The following is a 19,176-nucleotide window of genomic DNA, read 5'->3' on the forward strand; positions in this document are numbered from 1 at the left end:
CAGCCTCGGTGATTTTTATGAACCTGAATTGGAAAGCACAAAGGAGGTGGTAAAGTCTATGTGTATGTCTCTCTCTCGTTCGTTCGTTTGTCTCACTGACAAAAAGGTTAGGGCCTGATATTATCTGTGCCTGCAGGCAGATAAAAGATGCCAGCCTGACACAGCACAAAAACTCAGCTACGCACGAACACATTAGACACCAGTGCAGCTCATACACACTCAGACATAATCTCAAACAATGTTTTAAGTGTATTCGAACCTAAAACTGTGGCAGATTTGCTCAAAAATGTCTGATACCACCGTTACTGATCAGTCTTTTTTTAACAGGATTACACTCATGTATTTTGCTTCTTCTCTTCTTTTACCTTAAAGGAAGTAAACATGCCTAACACTGCAGCATGTGCTCGCTCACATTCTGGTCACATGACAATAAAGGCAGACATCTCTCTTCACATTCTGTGCTTAGTGAAGCATTAATGTGAAAAACATGTTTTTTGGGATACTTTTGTTTGTTTTTCTTGGACAGCATTTCTTATTTCCTTGATCAGATCCAGAAGTTTTAATACTGATAGTGTAGATCTGACTCCTCTCTAATTCAAACCAGACCACAGACTGCAAGTGGGCACGGCAGACATGACAAAAACCACCAAGCGGCCCTCAACAAACACACCAGCTGATCATTTAACCACACACACACACACACACTTCAGTGCTCACAAACTTTCATCTGATTTCCTTTTGTCTAATTTACAGGCTCCAGCAGCTGGTTCTTGTGTGTGTTTTCTTCAATCTTATGATCACTATTACAAAAACATTGGTTGCGTGAACGGATCAATACCAAACGAGGAAGAGAAACAAACGTGTGTCAAGATAAAACAACAAACATGAAGCAAATAAATGTCATCATCAATATTTAAAGATTTACAATAGAAGCTTTAGGCCAAGGTTTAGGTTGCAAGGATTTGAGTCGGCGAGTCCCGCTCAAGGGCAGGTAGGTGATTTCTGTGGAAGGTCGCATCAGGAGGTCATGTTTAGATTGTGCTCACTATCGCAGGTAATGTGTAAGGTGACGCTTTATTAGCCACGGGTCACAGATCTGACCCAGGCGCTCATCACACTCGGCCAAACGCCTGGTTGGTCCTAACAATGGGCAGCACTCAGGTCTACACACACACATGCATGCACACACATGCAACTGTCCTTGTAAGGACTCGACATTGACTTTCATACATTTTCACAGTCCTCACTTTAACCATAATACCGAACCCTAACTTTAACACTATTCAAATGTTAGCCCTGAACATAAACAGATCAGAATCAGAAAGAGGTTTTGGTCTCCATGAGGACTACTGGTCCTGACAAGGTCAGCGTTCATGCCAACAAAGGTCCTTAAGAGGTAAAAAAAATAACAAGTACACACACATGCACCCTCGTACACACCTTCAGGTACACTCCCTGTGAAGCATCAGACCTAACATGTACAAACTTGATACTTTCTTGTGTTAACTATTAACCCACTCCAGTAAACACTCCTTTCCTACACACAAAAAACACATCCCTCACTCACTGTGGGAAGTCGTTCCTCCAGACATTCAAATCTTATTACATTTCCTGCAGGCAAAATAATGTTCCCACTTCATTTCCAAAATTCCTGGCAGTTTACTTGCAGGACTCAAGAGTGGAAAAAGTTAAAAAAAAGAAGGAAAAAAGGGGTTGAAATACGTCAAAGCTTTGTCTTTTTGGGGGTTTATTTATGGACCGTGGATCATCTTATTCTCATAATAATAATACCAAGGATGAGTGATCACACAGAACTAACAAACAACATTCAAGCAGAGAAATCAACACATGCACTTTCACACAGAAAACAATGCCCAAACGCAGACATGTTGTGAATATTGAAGAACAAAAAAGAAATGACTCACAGGAATAAATCAACATGACAGGCTTATTAATCATTTTTAAAGAATAGCCACGTTGTATTATATGGGTTATTTTTTTTCTCTTTCTGCAGGACCTTTGTTCTAAGAAGTCGCCTTGTGTTTTCTGTTTTGAGTTATGTTTCTGGTTTTGGTTAAAATGCATCTTTTTAATATGCGCAAACTGTCAAACCGGCTGTTGAAACCAGTTATCGAGTGTTTCTTTCATTTTCTTCCATCCATTTTTGTTTACTCAGTATGGCAGCAGAATGGATGGCTAAATAATCAAAATTGTAATAGAACCAAGTGCAATATCCAACTGAAAATCAGTACAGTTATTTAATTCAGATATAATTTGTGTCAAAATAGTATTATGGTGAAATTCTACAGTGCTTGTGAACTTCAAGCACTGATCAAAATTGTGTTAAATGACAACAAAAGATGTCATGAACACAACGGTTAAGATGTAAAAATGCACAGTCACACCAATGTCAAAACATATTGCAATCGCATTATCTGTCAAAACAATGAACAAGATTTTTTGGACAGTTTTGTGCTGCTCTAATTCTCAGACTATTTCGACAGCACTGTACTTTCTCTTGTTCTCCCAGATCTAAATGAACACACACAATTCCCACATGCTTGTAGAGTTTGACCGTGTTGTATATATGTGCCACATCACAGCGCCGCTGACTGATGGGACACAGGTGAGCCCATGGGAGTCTGGGTAAATATTTGTGTTTAAGGCTGCCCCACCCTCTTTCCCTTGCAGGAAGCAGCATGGGCGAAAGGATTAGTGGGGGCTGCGTGGACAGTGCTGATAATAGATGCTGTTCTGGGGCTGTCCAGTGACTGTAGCTTTTCTCTTCTCTGTGAGTACACTGACGTTTTAAAAGCTCTGTTCTCCATAGATACAGCCGCTGCAATCAATCGCCTGTGCACTCACTGGAACTGTCATTAAAAAGGGTGAAGAAAGACTAAACGCATGTGCCTTTCCCAAAAAAAAGCTGGTGAAGAATTAGTTTGTGCACGGCTGGGTGGTCTGATTCACTAATGGACATAGGTGATCTGCAGAACGGAGGCAGCATAGGGTTATTAAGTGCAGCTCCAAAGCTCTGTTCAGTGTTTTCCTAACCTACTTTGGACATTGTTATCTCCACAGCTAAATCCCCCCTTTCTAACCTTCCCCTCTCTCACCCCCATTTATTTAACTCCTGAGGCAGGGAGAAAGGGAAGGAAGGAGGGGCAGGAGAGGGTGGGACATTGATCAAGGGTGACAGGCCAAAATCACAACATCAAAATAGCACCCGTACTTATGCTGTCTCTAAAGAATATGGATATCCTGCCTCAAAACTACATCCATAGCAGTTTTTAAGTCCAGACTAAAAACGTGTAACAATCTGATGATTTTTTTTGCCTCTTTAAACTATTAACTACTTTTCCACACTTATTTGTTATGGATCATACTTTTAACTTAGTATTGATTCCTTACAATTCTGTGTCTGTGTTGTTTTTACACGTCAGCACAGAATCTGGCTTTGTGCATGCAAAGTGCTCTCACCTTCGCCCTGTTTTCTTTGGACATTTCTTTTCTTGGTCATTTCCGTTACCGAATTTTTAGACGACAAATGCATTAAAAAAAACACACAAAAAGATTAAGTCAATGGACCAAGAGGCTGGAGTGGAGGAAACAAAGAGAATGGAAAATGTGGCCAAAGCTCCAAACACATGCCTGCTTGTACACACATGCAAAATACTTTCCACAGAAACATTTTACACCACAAGTGATTCAAATTCAGCTGCAAAGAGAGAGAAAAACATGCAAAACATGCATCACATTTGTGTTGCACACTTTATTCCAGACACGTTTCACAGAACCAAAACAAGCTGAACAGAGAAACAAAGAGGGAACAGTGAGAGGAAAGCAAACTCTGTTACAAACCACTGCACCCAATCTTTAACAAAGCCACCAAAAATACTAACTAGAGGCCATGTTTCTCCTCGCAGTTCAAAGCCAACCTCACAAAAGGGGTGTATTTGTCTGTGTGTGTGTGTGTGTGAGAGTGAGAGAGAGAGAGTGAGAGAGTGTATACAGTGTGTTTGTGTCTACAGCACAAAAGCATTGGTGTCATGTATCTCTGTATCTGCAGGTGACCTTATTATATAGAAGGTTTACAGCGGGCAACGAGCTGCATGTGTCACGTGTGTGAGGGAAAACCACAAAGCTCGGCAGGATGATCTTTATCTGGTGAATTAAAGCCCTCATATCCCTCCTGGTAAAAAAGCAAGGTCGAACATTTATGACGTCCCAGCGCCGCACAAAGCTTTACTGGATCAGCCAAGAAATATCTCTACGAGCCGCTGTTTCTCTTGAAAAAGATGGGTCCTCCAAAAGGTTATTAAACATTTGATCCTGTTTCATTTTCTGCCTCTTATTCAATTTAAAAGTGGTCTTTTAAGGTTATTATAAGGAAAAGACCAAACGAAAACCACATTTCTGCCTGACCTTTCTTTTTGTATTTTTCCCCTTTTAAAATCTGGTTAAAAAATAAAAGATATGATATAGCTAAATTAAAGACAAAACCCTGAAGATAAACTGATAAACTTATCTCAGATGAGAGCTGGGACGTCACATTTGGAGCCGATATAACGTGAGAAACCAAAAATTTGTTCCAGCCCTCCCTCGACCTTTGATGTTAAGCCAAAAGCACTATATCTATGAAGTGCAGGATCTTTCTGCTTCTCATTCCTTACACAGGTAATGTCCAATTATGATATTATGAGCCTCTTACCTCGACAATGCTTCGCAGATCCTGGACATATGTTCTCTCTGTATCCAGGATCTCCTGCACCACTCGGTCCACATATGTTCTGGGTCCCTGACCCATCCGCTCGACCCCCTCTGGACTCTGCTCTGGCTCTGAATGTTCTGTTGGAGTCTGTTCATAGCTCTGTCTCCCTTGCCCCCTCCCCGCATCCGTCCCTCTATCATTTCTGTCCTCTTCCTCAGCACATCCCAGCTGCCGGGCCGGGACCAGTTCCAACCGAATAGCCCCGGAGTCCCGGTCTGAGGTCACTGGGTTACAGTGAGGGGCAGGGACAAGGGTGGAGCGGCTGCCCAGAGAGCAGTGACTGTCCCGGGAGGAGGCAGACGACGAGGTGGAGCTGTAGCTGATCGGCCGTTCGGCGCTGTCCAGAGAGGAGTCCATGCTGAGGGCGGAGCAGTAGCGCGACGAGGCGTGCCGGAACACCGGGTTACGGAGGCAGCGGGCCGGGATGTCAACGGAGCTCAGGCCAGAGCCAGAGTCCGGGACTTCAGGAAGCGGCGGCAATGCATCGGGCAGGTAGTTATAATCGTCTAGAGAGAAAATGAGACAAAGATTGTTGTTGATCATGTCCAGCGTGTAAAATATTTATTAAAATAATCACAAATGTCCATTACATTCAAACCATTTTCATTATCATTAGAGCTGCTAGTGTATACCCACAAAGGATCCCGCAGTCAGGTCTGATAGTATTGTGTCACAAAGGCCAGGCACAGTGTTACACAATTTTTGTTCATGAAGAATAAAGAGCAGGCAAAATAATATCAATATCGACAAAAATCATCAAAAGATACACACTGCAGCTTTCAGTTCAAGTTCTTGTCTGATTTTTAAACCGACAGTAGCCCCGAGGGAAAAAAATATACACATATAAGCAGGCTTACTCATTTCAATGAGAACACCCCACCCAAATACACAAATGAAAACTTTCAAAAGTTGTCCAGTCCAGATGTGTTGAGTCTTCACTGTGGTTTTTACGTGTGTTAAAACTAACCATTGAAATGGATGTGCAGGTTTGCACTTCCTCGGTATGAACCAACATAGCAACACACCCACACCACAATGCTGCCCCCAGTGTCAAACTACTATTTGCTGGTCTGAGAGCAGCCAAAACAAAGTAATATATGGTTGTCATATTTATACTGGAGCACTGGAATAGCAATTGCAAACAAATACCAGGGTTTAGACAATTCCTAATACATGATAACAAACTTGTTGTCCTAGTGTCTCAGAAATAAATGGCTGTGTATAACGTAAAATACACACTGTTGCTGTCTGTAACAACCCGTTTTGGACCAGTCAGTCACTGACAATGAAATGTTCCTCAGTTATATGTAACTCACATGAACTCAAATGTCAAACTCTTCTCTAAAAGGCTCCTCCGTCCATAAATCAAAGATTTAGAAAAGCGGAACAAAAGCTTTAAAAGGAAGCTAAACCACACAGGAGGCGACAGAGGAGGAGTTCCACCTCTGGGATGGACAGACGAGCAACAGGTGCCATAACAGAGACAGAGACAGGTGGGGCAGTGTAGAATAAGTAGTTTTAATGTCAGAGTGCGAATTACAAAACTATAACCCACTGTCTATGTGCTCTGATGGTTCTAGCATTAAGAGGCAACCAAAATGAAAATGTTCTCTAATGTAAGGACACTACTCAACCAAATATAAAACATTACGTATTGTTGTTTATAGATATTTAATGCAGAAATGTTAAAAAAAAATTATATCTTCAAGTTCACAGGATGCTGTAATGACGCCGAGACATCGCACACAGATCTGAGCTGTTAAAATTCAAACCAACACACACAACGGACTATTTCTCCTCCTTCAGTCTGAACAGTCCCAGTATGTAACTGCTCACACTTACAATATAGCACATTTATATCCCGTGGGCAGTCGTATCTGTTTAACGCAATTCCCGACATTCCTGCTGACCACAATCTGAGTGACCACCTGCCACATGAGGAAAGACTGGGTCTCACAGATTTGTCCACAGTTCCACCCAAACTAGTTAAGAATATACGCACGCAAACATAAAAACATAAACTTTAAATTTCTAGTATGTCTGTACGGGCATTAAGTGGCTCGCATGTGTGCATGTCAGCATTTTTCCAGCCATACAGAGAAGGAGATTGAGTATAATGACAAGCTTAACCATGTAATACTGAGAAGACTCTACTCTGAGGGCAATGAATGAAAGCCCTATTTCCATGGTAGACACACACGTTTGTGTGTGTGTGTGTGCGTGTATGCAACTTCAGGATTCTCTTTGGCATAAGACTGGTGCCAAATTGGCCCACAACCTTGTGTCTGTGGAGAGATCCGTTAAGATATGATTACTGACTCCCAAGGCCCAGCAGTCAGGCCGGCTGAAGTGAAACCACACACGCAGCGTATCCGACAGAAGCTGTCCAAGTTCCCATCGACATTTTCCAAGGTCTTGCCTCAAATTCTGGCTTTGACGGGAAGAACGGGGAGCAAATAAACACAGCGAACAATGAGAGACTCCCCCCTCTCTGTGGGAGTTTGACACAAGTCTTTAAAATCGAAGTTTTCTATACTAGTAACCCACCGGGTCTACTGCTCCTGTGGGACAGTTTCACTCTGCTACAAAAGCACCAGCACAGCCTTAACCTGCCTCACTTCAAAGCACCAGAGATCACAGTGTTCACAGTGTTTCATGTTCAAAAAACATGAAATGTGAAACTGAGGACAAGCTCAAAGAATCCTGGGTACATAGCCACTCTCTCACCTTTCAAATAGGTACCTTGGAGGTCTTTTTGGTATGGTGACACCTCTTTTGAGAGCACTTCAGCAGCAGACATGACATGCTTGTTAGACTGGTCTGTGATCAGAAGATCACAAGGTTGCTTTTGGATGCTACTAATGTACTGACACAAGGTTAAGAAGCTACACCTGTATTGTTCTTCTTGTTGCTACTTTACAGAATACTGGAGGCAACCAAACAATTTATTGATGGTTAAATAAAAAAGCAAGGCAATAATTGTTATAATCATATTTATGAAACACACATTTATCAGTGTGGGCAGGGGCAAACTGCAATTTGATATGCATAATGGAATGTCACCACTTAGCTTAGCATAATCATTATTAGCGTTATTAGAGTTAAATGCTGTAAATGTGACACAGTAAGCGTTCAAGATTCTGTTAAAATCCGTTGGACTATGCTCGAATAAGTGTTTCCCTTCACTACTGGGTTTTATGCCAAACTCATCAGCTCCATATTGGACATGCAGTTAATGTTTACTCTCATCTAGCCCTGGAAAAGCAAACAAATAAGTACTACCCAAAACAAGCAAACTATTTCCTGGATTCTTATATTAAATTTCCTTTTGGTCCACATAACCCTCTCTCAGCGACCAATGTAACTCACTCTCCTGTAGAATAGTGGTGTTTTGTTTTTCTATGGTGACATGCCGTGTCACCCATGAAAAGTTTCAGACGTGGATTATATTGCTAAAAACAAACCTGGGTGTTTAATTCTATTAATCCTACTGAATCTTAATCATGGTCACAATTTTGGCTTCTCGCAAAGCCAATACCAAGCAGCTCCAAGTATCCTGGATGCAGTAAAGCTATGTTGAAAGACAGATTTACAACAGATAATTTACCCAAGTACTATAGAAACAACATGTGAAGTGTGAGAGTGAGTAGGGAAAAGAAAAATAGGTCATAAAGATCGCACTGTTTTGGTAAGTCCACGAGGAGTGATAGAGGTTCAGCACTAGAGCTTTAATGATAGATGATAAAAAAAGAGCTGAAAGGTTTGTAGAGGTGAAGAAACTGCAAGGTTAATGATAAATCCTGGTGGTGCTTGTCATTATCACTTATCAAACATTGATCCATTGCTAATATAAAAATTTCAAGTCTGACATTCCTCTCTGAAACATTACAAATGGTTTCTTCAGCGGAATATTAAACAGAGTCAGTTCCTGGTTATATTGTTCCTTGGAGATTAAAGTGTTTTGAAATGTGTAGAATAAAAAAACAAACACTTTGATGGGAGAGTCCAATGTGCGACTTCACAGCAGCTTTCACTAGTTTTAATTTTGGCTGGCGTGCCAAGAAAAGCAGGAAGAAATTGAAATATTCAAACATAGAGGTGGCATGAAAATGTTTTTGTTTGTTCTTCAGACAAGTTTAAAACTGATGCAGTGTGTGTTCCCATCGAAATGCTTGTGCTCCGCTGTCTGACCCACTTATAAACAATTACAGATCAGAAAATGAGAAAGAATCCAGTGGGTGAACACAACACACTCATATAAACCAACAGCCTTGGCTTTTTGATCAGCAGCACACTGCTTTCAAGTCACCATAAACAATGCACAAAGCTTTATATTATGTTACACACATTAATGGGTAACTTTACCCCTTTGAGTACTCTATATTGTAATGTATGTAAACCTATGGTGTGTGTGCATATTTAACACCAAATGCATTAGGTTTATCACTCCAAAGATAACACTACCTGAGCGAATGGTCATGGTCTTTACATCAGTCAGATGTGCGCAGTGTGCATGTGTAACCTGCACACACACACACAGATGCACAAACGCACACACAAACATACTGAGAAACCATGTGTTTCCGTTTGCACTGAAACCCAAACATCACAGGGAAGGATTGCTCCATCTTGTGTTTGCCCAGCCCCTCCTTCCCCACCTTCTAGCTTCATGTTTGGGGCACACTGTGGCCGTTTCCCCGGTGAACTGCCTCTTGTACACACACGCTCACACACAAATTACCTGCACGCCCTGCACAACACACACACACACAGGGCAAAGATGGCCAGGATTTAGTTACCTCCTGTCCAGATTATGTTCAACCAAATCCTTGTAAATGATCGCTAATTATAGTTCCTAAGCATGCAGGTTAGGACTGTTTCTCCTGTGTGTTTATGTGTGTGTCGGTGTGTATGTATCATACGTCTGTGCTTGCAGGGATTAGGATGGTGTGTGAGGACTGCGCTTCCTTCCAGACAAGACAAGAGTGGATGAATCACGGAGAGCCTGCACAACCTGTATTCAATCTGGCTTTCTTTTAACTTGAAAATGAAAGCCCCAAAGAGCTGAGGCTGCATTAAATTAAGCTTAGGTTTAATATGTTGGACATCGGGGACGTCTGGAAGGCAAATTGCGAGAACCAAAGGAAACCAGACTGAGGATGGAGCAGAAAATAAACACAGATGGTAAAAAATACTGACAAAACATGCAGAATGCAGTGAGGGTTTTTACAATCAACTTTAAGCTTTATTTTTAGATCAAAGAAATACCTTTTAAACTCTGATATTAAACAGATTATTTATACTAGTCTCATCTGGTTGTTTGTAAGCATTCTTCTCCCCACTTTTGATTATGGGATGCTTCTTCTCCAGAGCTGAAGGCGATCTCATTCATGGACAAACAACTTATCGAAGGTCCGGAATAACTGCTAAATGGTTCTTTTGTCCTTTTGTGTCGGGACGACAAACCTGATAGTAACGAACATATGTCTACAAGAAACCCTTTGCACAAAGCACTGTTAAATAGTTCATAATGGAATTGTTAAACTGAATTTTTATTGCTTGTAAATGGAACTCAAAACTCTCCAGTGTTTACTGTCTTCCTTTTCAAATAGTTGTATTTATAATTTATGTTGGGTTCATGCTGAGCCAAGGACAATTCTCCACATTGTGGTCATTGGACAATAAAAGCTGACACAGCTTATAAATTAATAATTGAAACAGTGATTCCCCCCCTCCCCAAGTCATTTGTCATTAATTAAAAGCCTCTTAAAATTCTTGAAAGACACTCAGTAACTTCCCTGCATCCACTCAGTGAGTGTGATGGGTTGCCAAATACTCACTACCAGTCCAGCCAGGTTTAATGGTTCGCGCTACAATTAACATCTCCAATTTAGTCTCATGCTTTATGGTCACCTGAATGGCCCTTTAACCTGGAGTGGTCAGCAAACAGCTGTGAGAACCCTCATCGCTTTACGGCCCCCGATGATCCTCGCAAGTAGCTCCAACAGCTCCGGGAGTGCTTTGTAATGGGAATGCGATCATCCTTTGTAGACGCTTGAACCATAAACAGGTTTTAAATATTTCACAGCATTATGTCATATGCAGATGTTTGGATTCAGAGCAGCTGCGGAGACGTTTTCTGGCGTTTATTTTTGGCTACATGGAATCCCTAATCACTGGGTTTAAAGCCAGCAATAAACCGACAATGTGTGTATAGTAGGCTGGTTCCAACAGTAGAGCACACACAACGTCCAGGGAGTTTCCCTCTGTAGTAAAACACAGTCCCGGGAATATCAAAGAGGGTATTTTGCACTTGAAAGACAGTAAATTTGAAAAAATTCAACCATATTTTACCACTAACACTGAGAGGGAAGAAATCTGCCGCCTGTATGGAGTCACAGTAATTTTTAAAGTCACCAGTTTGAGGAGACATATGATGTGGATTAGTCTACAGTGGACAAGCATTTGGTTTAATTTGTTCTACATTAGGTGTTAACTCTTACAGTCCGTGTTGACTATCGTGGAAAGTATAAATCTACTCTTTAAAGCATGAGTACTGCCTTTAAACAGCCTTCGTGTGGGCATTTTAATGAAATCACTACAAACTCAGGGGCAGAAACTGTAGCACCAACTTTAGAAACAACAAAATGTTTGACTGAAATCAATCATTTCCAAAGGGAATCACCCTGGCTTCGCTCTTTCACGTACATTTTGCCATGAACAAAACTAAGCTCAACCAATGGTGGCTGCTGCGTGATGCACAAGTACATTGCAGAAAGTCTGAACTCCTTGTTTTGTGAGGATGAACAAATGAACTCCTGGTGTGACTGTGTATGAAGAAGCTGAAGTTGGAGAAAACATCATCGAGAAGGAGAATGTTTTCTCAGCAAAACTGACAAAACATTAACCCATCATTGCTTTTTCCTTTTACCTTTCTTCCCCTTTGCTCCACTCTCACTCTTCCCAACATACATCAAAATCACATGACAGCCCTACCACTGTATTTAATCAATTCCTTCTGCATTCTCACTACTTTTCTGCCACCTCTTCCATCCACCTTCATGTTAAAAACTGGGAAAATTCAGAAAACATTTGGCACGTCATATGGTGACATCCCCAAGTACACTGTGTCCACACAAGCATTATAGTACATTCCTCTGAACTCAGACCATGCCTCTTCAACCATATACTTTACTACGTAAAAACACACACAGACTGGCTTGTGTATACCGCGTCAGACCACCAGGGCTCATGTTTGCACTTGAAGCTCATGTGTTCATAGCTCCGTCGCGCTCAAATTAGTGAGACTCATCTAAAAGCAGGGCAGTGATTATACAGTTATTTGGTATCACTACCTTTTGATCACACATAATAATTACGATAGTTTTAAATTGGTAAAATTGCCTTAATTGTTAGTTGAAAAGACGTTTTCAGGACATTTAACTTCATTTCTCTGGGGTTTGCTGAAAGAAAATTGGTCTGAAATGGAAGATCCGGTAACAAATTGTAACAAATTAAGGAAAAAATAGAGCAGGGCCATCAAATGTCCCCAAGAAATAAACAGCCAAAAAATAAAAATGCTAATATTATATGTAAAACTGCTGTCTAAACTCCATCTTCACCTTTTGGGCTTTGACCAGTTAGTGTGAGACACACATTGATCTTAGGCAAACTAACATTTAGAGTAAAATGTGTGCAATATTCATTTGAAAATAAGCAAAGTTTGAGGTAAAGACTGAGGCTCCAGTCCCAGACAAGAGTGTGTTAGCCAGACAGGACCTGACCACACACTCTGCACAGCTTGCAGGTCCTTTAATCAATCCTGTTCGGCCATGTGTGTTTTTGTTTATGCTGCATCAGACCAACCAGATGGCAAAGGAGTTCAGTGCCATACAGTGTATCGCTGTCTTTGCAGTCTCATGATGCCAAAGAGCCCTGAATCTAGTTGGAGATGATAATCAGAGCAGCTTGATCATTTTATGCAAGAACAAAATGTGTAAAGTATCTCATCAAGTCAGTCTTCAAATCAGTGGCCTCATCAATCCTAGCATCCAAATTCAAAAGACAGGCGGTACATTTGCATGACGTAAAAAAATATCAGATTATTGTGTTCATCCAACTAAAACAAGACTTTAAAAAAAGTACATGTAAGCATGCACGTCTGACTGAAACTGTACTAAATTGAATTTCTCAAAGTCAAGACAACCAAATAATGCAATTGGGGTCAAATTACTACTGCATGTACACGATAAACTAGACCCAAACTGGCCAAGGCGCAGTGTGCAGGCGCCACAGTTACCACCCGCAGGCTTTGACCCAGAAATAATAGAAGAAGCTGGTAAACAGAAGAAGAAAACAACACTGAGAAAAACAGACCAGTGAGTGCAGTGTCGGACTGATGCGGTTAATGGATGGTAGAGAGATACGAAATGGTGCTTCCACATGTTAACAACTAGCTGCCAGCTGTGATGTCATAGGCCGACTGGACAAGCTGAAAGGGATAATATGGTGAACTAGAGTAGTGAAGTTGGCCAATCTTCATATGCAATTGCTTGCATATTAGGACAGTGTCAAGTTAAATGGTGTAATATAACTATGCATGGAAGTGAGCATACTTAGTGAGTGTGGAACTTGGTGAGAAGGAAACATGTGTGAATGCGTGAGGGTGAGAAATGAGGAGGAGAAGACCCAGAGGAATGAAAGTAGGAAGACAAGTTGAGAAAAAAGGCCAGAGGTCAAACACCACCCACACCCTTTTCCATCTCCCACTATCTTCTGTATCATCTTGCAATTTTGTCTTTTATAGTACTTTTCTCCTGTTGATTTACCCTGAAGTAGTGTTGATTTACCACCGAAATCTTTGACCTTCAAAGTGACAAAGACAGTTTTCATGGGCCTTTTGTTCACTGCAGCATGTGCAAAGAGTTGGCGGCACAATGACACATCCAAAAGCGCTTGTCGTCAGTTTAGCCACAGCCTTCCACCGTGTCCACTGAAGAAGGTCAGTCTCTGTTTCTGATAGAGACGCGAGCTTGATCTCGAGTGACGCTAAGGACTTTAAAATGTCACTCAGGATTTCACAGCCGAATAACTGCGGAGGAGCAAAGGCCGGAGACACAGATGGAGAGGATGGAGCTGAAAACAGAGGGTGGGGATTCCAGTTATGCCGCGCCAACAAAGGCCTTCACTGGCCGGAACGCACATTGTACTGCAGATAACATGGAGGATGATGGAGAAATGGAAAAGAACAGCATCTATTCTTAAAACTTCTCACATCTTTTTTTGAAAGATGACAAACTATCGTGACCCAATTCGTCTAAAACTGTGCGTGTCCATACTTTAGTGTTTCTTGAATAGGTAAACCATCAACTTTGATGTTTGATAAATAAATCACAACTTCCTTTCCATGTCTCATATAAAAGGCTGGAAAAAATATTCAGCAGATTAATTTGGCAAACCAAAAAATCCACCCCCCCAACTCATCTCTGGCTCCCGACGCAGTGTCTGGGAATGACTGCTTTAATGTGAAGCAGCAGAACAAGCAGCACAAGCTCCAGTCATCTCAAGACAGCATTTCAAACATCTCACCACACGTATAGAGCGATAAAGACAGGGGTTTTAAACACGATGTGTGAGTTAATAGTCTCTTGTGGTTTTCACAGCCTCACGAAACAGAGTCTGAATAACCGCACACAGCTGGGAGGCTAATTAGCAACAAATGGCTTTTTCACGCGATAAAGTAAAACTCCTTTCAGCGATTAGACGCCATGGCACGGGCACATTCACACATTTCATTTGGGAGATTAACACTCCCATTTGATCGCGTGATGCAAGGATAAGTCTTGCGGCGAGAGATCCTCCCGTTTGTTAATCGACACTGTTGACATCGGCGAGGAATGTGCTGTGCTGTTGCCTCTGTGGGAAAAAAAAAAAAAAAGTCTACCCTCAAACTCACACCTCCCCTATTTTTGGACACACACATCTACATAGATCGCACCCACCCTTGGACACCCTGGCTCCCCCTTCTGACGGAGCAACACACTAGCCTCATTTTATGACCTGATTGGATTTCAGCCCAGAGGAAAAGCTAAAACATCTTGCTCTTCTCACCCACCTCTGTCAGCACAACTTTGTCCTCTGCACAATAACACACACACATTGGATTACTCTTAAAAGACCTTCCTCTTAGGCATCCAGCATCTGTGGAGATGCAGTGTCTTGCTCATGAGTGCTGGGCATGGGGGGGGGGTTCTCCCAGAGGACTGGAAAGGAGGAGGACGGAGAGGTCCATTGTCTCCAGCACCTCTAGACCAAAGATTTTGCTCTAAACAGTAATTATTCCCTCCTCCTCTTCTCTCCTCTATCCCCAATTGTGGCCACCCCCAACTGCTGCCCTCAAGGCTCTAATTTGGGTCACAGGCTGCAGAATGGCATCCCAACACTCAGTCAATCCTACACCCAGCATGGGGAAACCGACACGTGCTGGCTTTAAGAAATATCAAGGGCTGGAAAATGAAAAAGAGCAGAGCTGAAAGCATTTCCCTTTAATTTAAATTGCCAGGGCTGGTGCACATAATATTTTGATTTCGAACAAAGATGCTTTGTGCCAGCTGCTGCTTCTTGGCAAACACCCCATAGCCCAATTACCACCACCATAAATTACATCTGTAACCACCAACAAAGCAAAATTTATCACCGCCAGGTTTGTGAAACGACGGCAAAGACCTGTGAACTCCATTGGTAATTTAACCTGTGACGTTTGCACAGAAGCAAACATGCTCCATTCAACACCAGGAGGGAGAAAACAAGCAGAGGACGCTGTTCATACAGCAGCAGCAAAGAGAGACGGACGCTGTGAAGACACTTTGCACTGCGCTGTCAACTGAGGGACAAAAATATCTCACACACGCGACACAAAAGAGCCACAAAGATTAAAAAAAAAGACAAAAACATCAAAGATTAGTGCGTGGACCTCGTGTTTACAAGTTGTTGTCCAATATTTGAACTGTTGCCACACTGTTTCATCATTTACTGATACTAAAAATAGTGTAGGGTGTCAAATCTAAAATCATACCCAAAATCAGGTTTTTAAGGCAGGCTGATGAGGCATGTTGACATGCAAGAAAATCAAACCCTCATACACCACACTCACTCATATATCTGGGGTAATGTGAACTAGGAAACCTCAGTTTGGGAAAAAACTATTTTAATAGCTCCGACTTACCGGTGGGCATTGTGGCTAGTTTTGGCTCTCCAATAGCGTTTTGACTAAATGAGGATGAGCTTCAAAAGCACAGGTTTGGGTGGAGAGGTGATTTCCTGAGCATCTCAACTATCCAGAGTATTCCAAATGGTATTCCTAGTGAATTCTCAGAGATTCCCTTAGATTCCCCAACTTCTCCCAGTCATTGTGAATCCTTTTCTCCTGGGAGTAGACGTGCAGGCCGCTCCTTCAAAAGTACAATATAAGCAGGACAATGCACTCTCTGAGGCTGTGTTTTTGTCCTGAACACACTCCTCCTGGCTGATGTGCTCCTTCTTTTCTTCCGTCCTCTTTACTTCAGTTTGCTGAGGATCTCCTCATTTGAATGCTTCTCTCCCTCCCTCCCTCTGTCCTGTGGCAGCACATCAGCGGTGAGCCTGCAAGTGTTCATGTGAGTGTTTGCATGTGTGTATGTGTGTGTGCATGTGTGTGTCAGAGTGAATGGCCTCTGCTCTCTTCTGCTCCCTCCCTACTGGGTATTCCCCTCCCCCTGACTCCTCCTCCTTCACCCCAGCAGCAAATGACAAGGAGCTGGGAGTTCCACATCAAGTTTGTCTCCTCTCATCTTTCCTCTGTTTATTTTTCTTTTCTTTAATCTTGCCCACTGTTTCATTTCTGCCTCTTTTTTTTCTTCTTTTTTTTATAAAATCTAACTTTTTCACTTGGTAACATTTGGATGTCGGGCAACACCATGTGTGCATGTGTGTCGGCTGCTCAGGAGCCAGCTGAACTGCTGCTGTTAGTGCACAGCTCCAGATCACACACATACACACACTTTACAAGAAAGACAGAGAAGCCGGGGGGGGGTTTGACGCTGATCAATAGGCCGGGAGCCAGCTCAGACAAAAGGGTCTCGTCCACTGTGAGACACAGCGCTGCTCATTGTGTGCCAGATCAGAGAAAGGCTGGGCTAAATGAGTTCACCGGACTGTCCAAAGTGGAAAGATAAGAAGGAACAATGGCATTTTCTTACCCACAGTCAAGTCAAGAGGACATGGGCAAAAGATAAGATTACATCCACGACAGTTAACATGCACGTTAAAAGTCTGATTTTAGTCGGACTAAGACAATAATTCAGTTTTCTTAATGTCACGTAAACACGTCAAGCTGGTCTGAATTGGACGAATAATGTGATTCGTAGTAGTGGAGTTGGACAAAGTAGAAGGAGATGATTGCGGTGGTAGCGTCTTTCTGCGGACTCAGGAAGTTGTCCAATTGCCTGTCTTAGTCGGACTACGGCCTTAGCTCGATTAACCTGTGCATGGAAACATACCGAGTGGTTGGCACCTTTAGGGTTTGCACGCACAGTTGAGCACAATGTTAAGCTACTTTTGAAGCTCGACGACACCCTTTAAATGGACTACTGTCCTTGTCCTTACACAAACACAAGCATTAAATGTGTCGATATGCCCCCTTTCAGCGTGTTAGTATTAGGCGTTTTCTGGTTGACCTTTTATTAAAAGCTATTTTGGCTGGCGGTAAGATGTCGACCACCATCTCAAGTCTTTCTACCATCCAGTGATTTCATTCTTTAAGCTGACAGAGCATACATTCTGTTTTCTCGTTAGTCTTAAGATTGCACAGGTCTGGATTTTGCCATGCTTTTCACGCCGCTTTCTTCTTCTTCAGTATACCAGCTTCGTCCATAATTTATGGGCCAAATGATACTGCGAGTCCATTAGCACTTCATAAAAGACTATATTCTGCTCTACAGAAAGTAAACTGCCTTTGATTTCCCAGATATGACACCTAAAATCTACAACAGCACATGTGTACCGGTTTTTGTTACATGTATCTCATAAATTACAAGAAAAAAGCCACATCAGGAACCACTGCCCCTGCCTGTCTAGAGTATAATTTACGAAAGTAGTTATAATTCAAGACAGGCCAAGTGTCCCATAAAGAGGACACACATGAGACAATAGGTCCTTAGTCTTATGCTCTAAAGCAAATATGTTGACCATTTGTTGTCCCCCCCCCATAAAGACAAAGACTGGTTCCATCAGCATGGGGTCCATCTAGCACCACCCCCTTTTCCTAATAACAGAGACCCCATGGACAACCCTCACACACGCATACACAGACCAGATCCAAAGAAGCATGACCCCTCTCGCCAGTGGTCTGAACGTCCATTGACCCAAAAAGCTCCTAAATCTCCACTCTTAATCTCAACACTGTACACCTGCCCTTCCCCCTGCCACCTCTGTGACACGGTGTGTAATGAGCACCTTTAGCTTGGCAAACACACAGTGGGAGCGTCTAAACTCGTCTGTTCAGCCAAGCGCGACCTGTTGATGACAGAAACCCACAGCGGCAATCTGCCTTATCTGATGCCCCCCTGCTCCGACAGCCTCCACTCCACTCCACTCCCCTGCAGGATACTGACGTGAGAAACACGGCTTCTTCCACTGCGTGCGACGTTGGCTACATATGAGCTGCAATACATGAAGCAAACAGTGCTTTACAAGACGGATTAAAGGGGCAACAGCAGGAAGGTGGATAGTGATAAAAATCGGATGAACTCAATGTTTTGTCTGTATTTGATCCAGCAAAAGATACATTTCCAGGGCAGAAACATTATTTTCCTTGAAGAAGAAAGGATTACAGCAGCTTGTGGTTAGTGATCCCAGATTCATGTAATTAATAATGTTTATTCTGTAAAACATTTTTTTTGCTTTAAACATTTAAAAGGGGAGAACTATTTCTATATACTATCTTTGATGTTATCCGTCTTTCCCTTATTCCATCTGTGGCCAAGATCATTTGAGGTTAGTGGAAAAATTGTTTGATGTGAAGACGAAAGCATAGGAGTACGACAAAACTCTTTGTTTCTAAAAGTCAAAAAACATTTATGATCAAACTAACATGAACTTGTGAGCTTTGAGGTGCATTCACAAAGATGGAAGATTTGTGTGTGTGTGTGTGTGTGTGTGTTTACTCAGGCAACTGGAGCGGCTTTTTGCGACGTCGCGTCAAGCAAATCTTGTGGTGAAGTTCAAATGTTTCAAACTTAACACACAAACTTTGCTTTGTGTTTGTTGTGAACTCAACATTACAGGAAAGTGTTTTTTGTTTTTTTTTTACTTTAGACAGGAAAGCTGTTATGTTAAATTATGCTAATTGCTTTTAAGTAACACAGATA

At 42.1% G+C, this 19,176-nt stretch overlaps 1 protein-coding gene across 2 annotated transcripts in view; it reads right to left on the minus strand.

The window, feature by feature from the left end:
* The window catches only part of LOC122784185 (pleckstrin homology domain-containing family G member 1), a 36,861-nt gene extending 18,261 nt beyond the window's left edge, over positions 1-18,600 (minus strand). For both annotated transcript variants that reach the window (XM_044049335.1, XM_044049334.1), the window contains exons 1-2: positions 15,996-18,600; positions 4,712-5,277 (exon numbers count right to left, since the gene is read on the minus strand). In XM_044049335.1, coding sequence (XP_043905270.1) covers positions 4,712-5,277; positions 15,996-16,005 — 576 coding nt within the window. In that variant the 5' untranslated portion in view covers positions 16,006-18,600. The remainder of the gene's footprint in view (positions 1-4,711; positions 5,278-15,995) is intronic.
* Positions 18,601-19,176: the final 576 nt, after the last annotated feature.

This window comes from Solea senegalensis, linkage group LG17, assembly GCF_019176455.1.
Source record: "Solea senegalensis isolate Sse05_10M linkage group LG17, IFAPA_SoseM_1, whole genome shotgun sequence".
Taxonomy (NCBI): domain Eukaryota; kingdom Metazoa; phylum Chordata; class Actinopteri; order Pleuronectiformes; family Soleidae; genus Solea; species Solea senegalensis.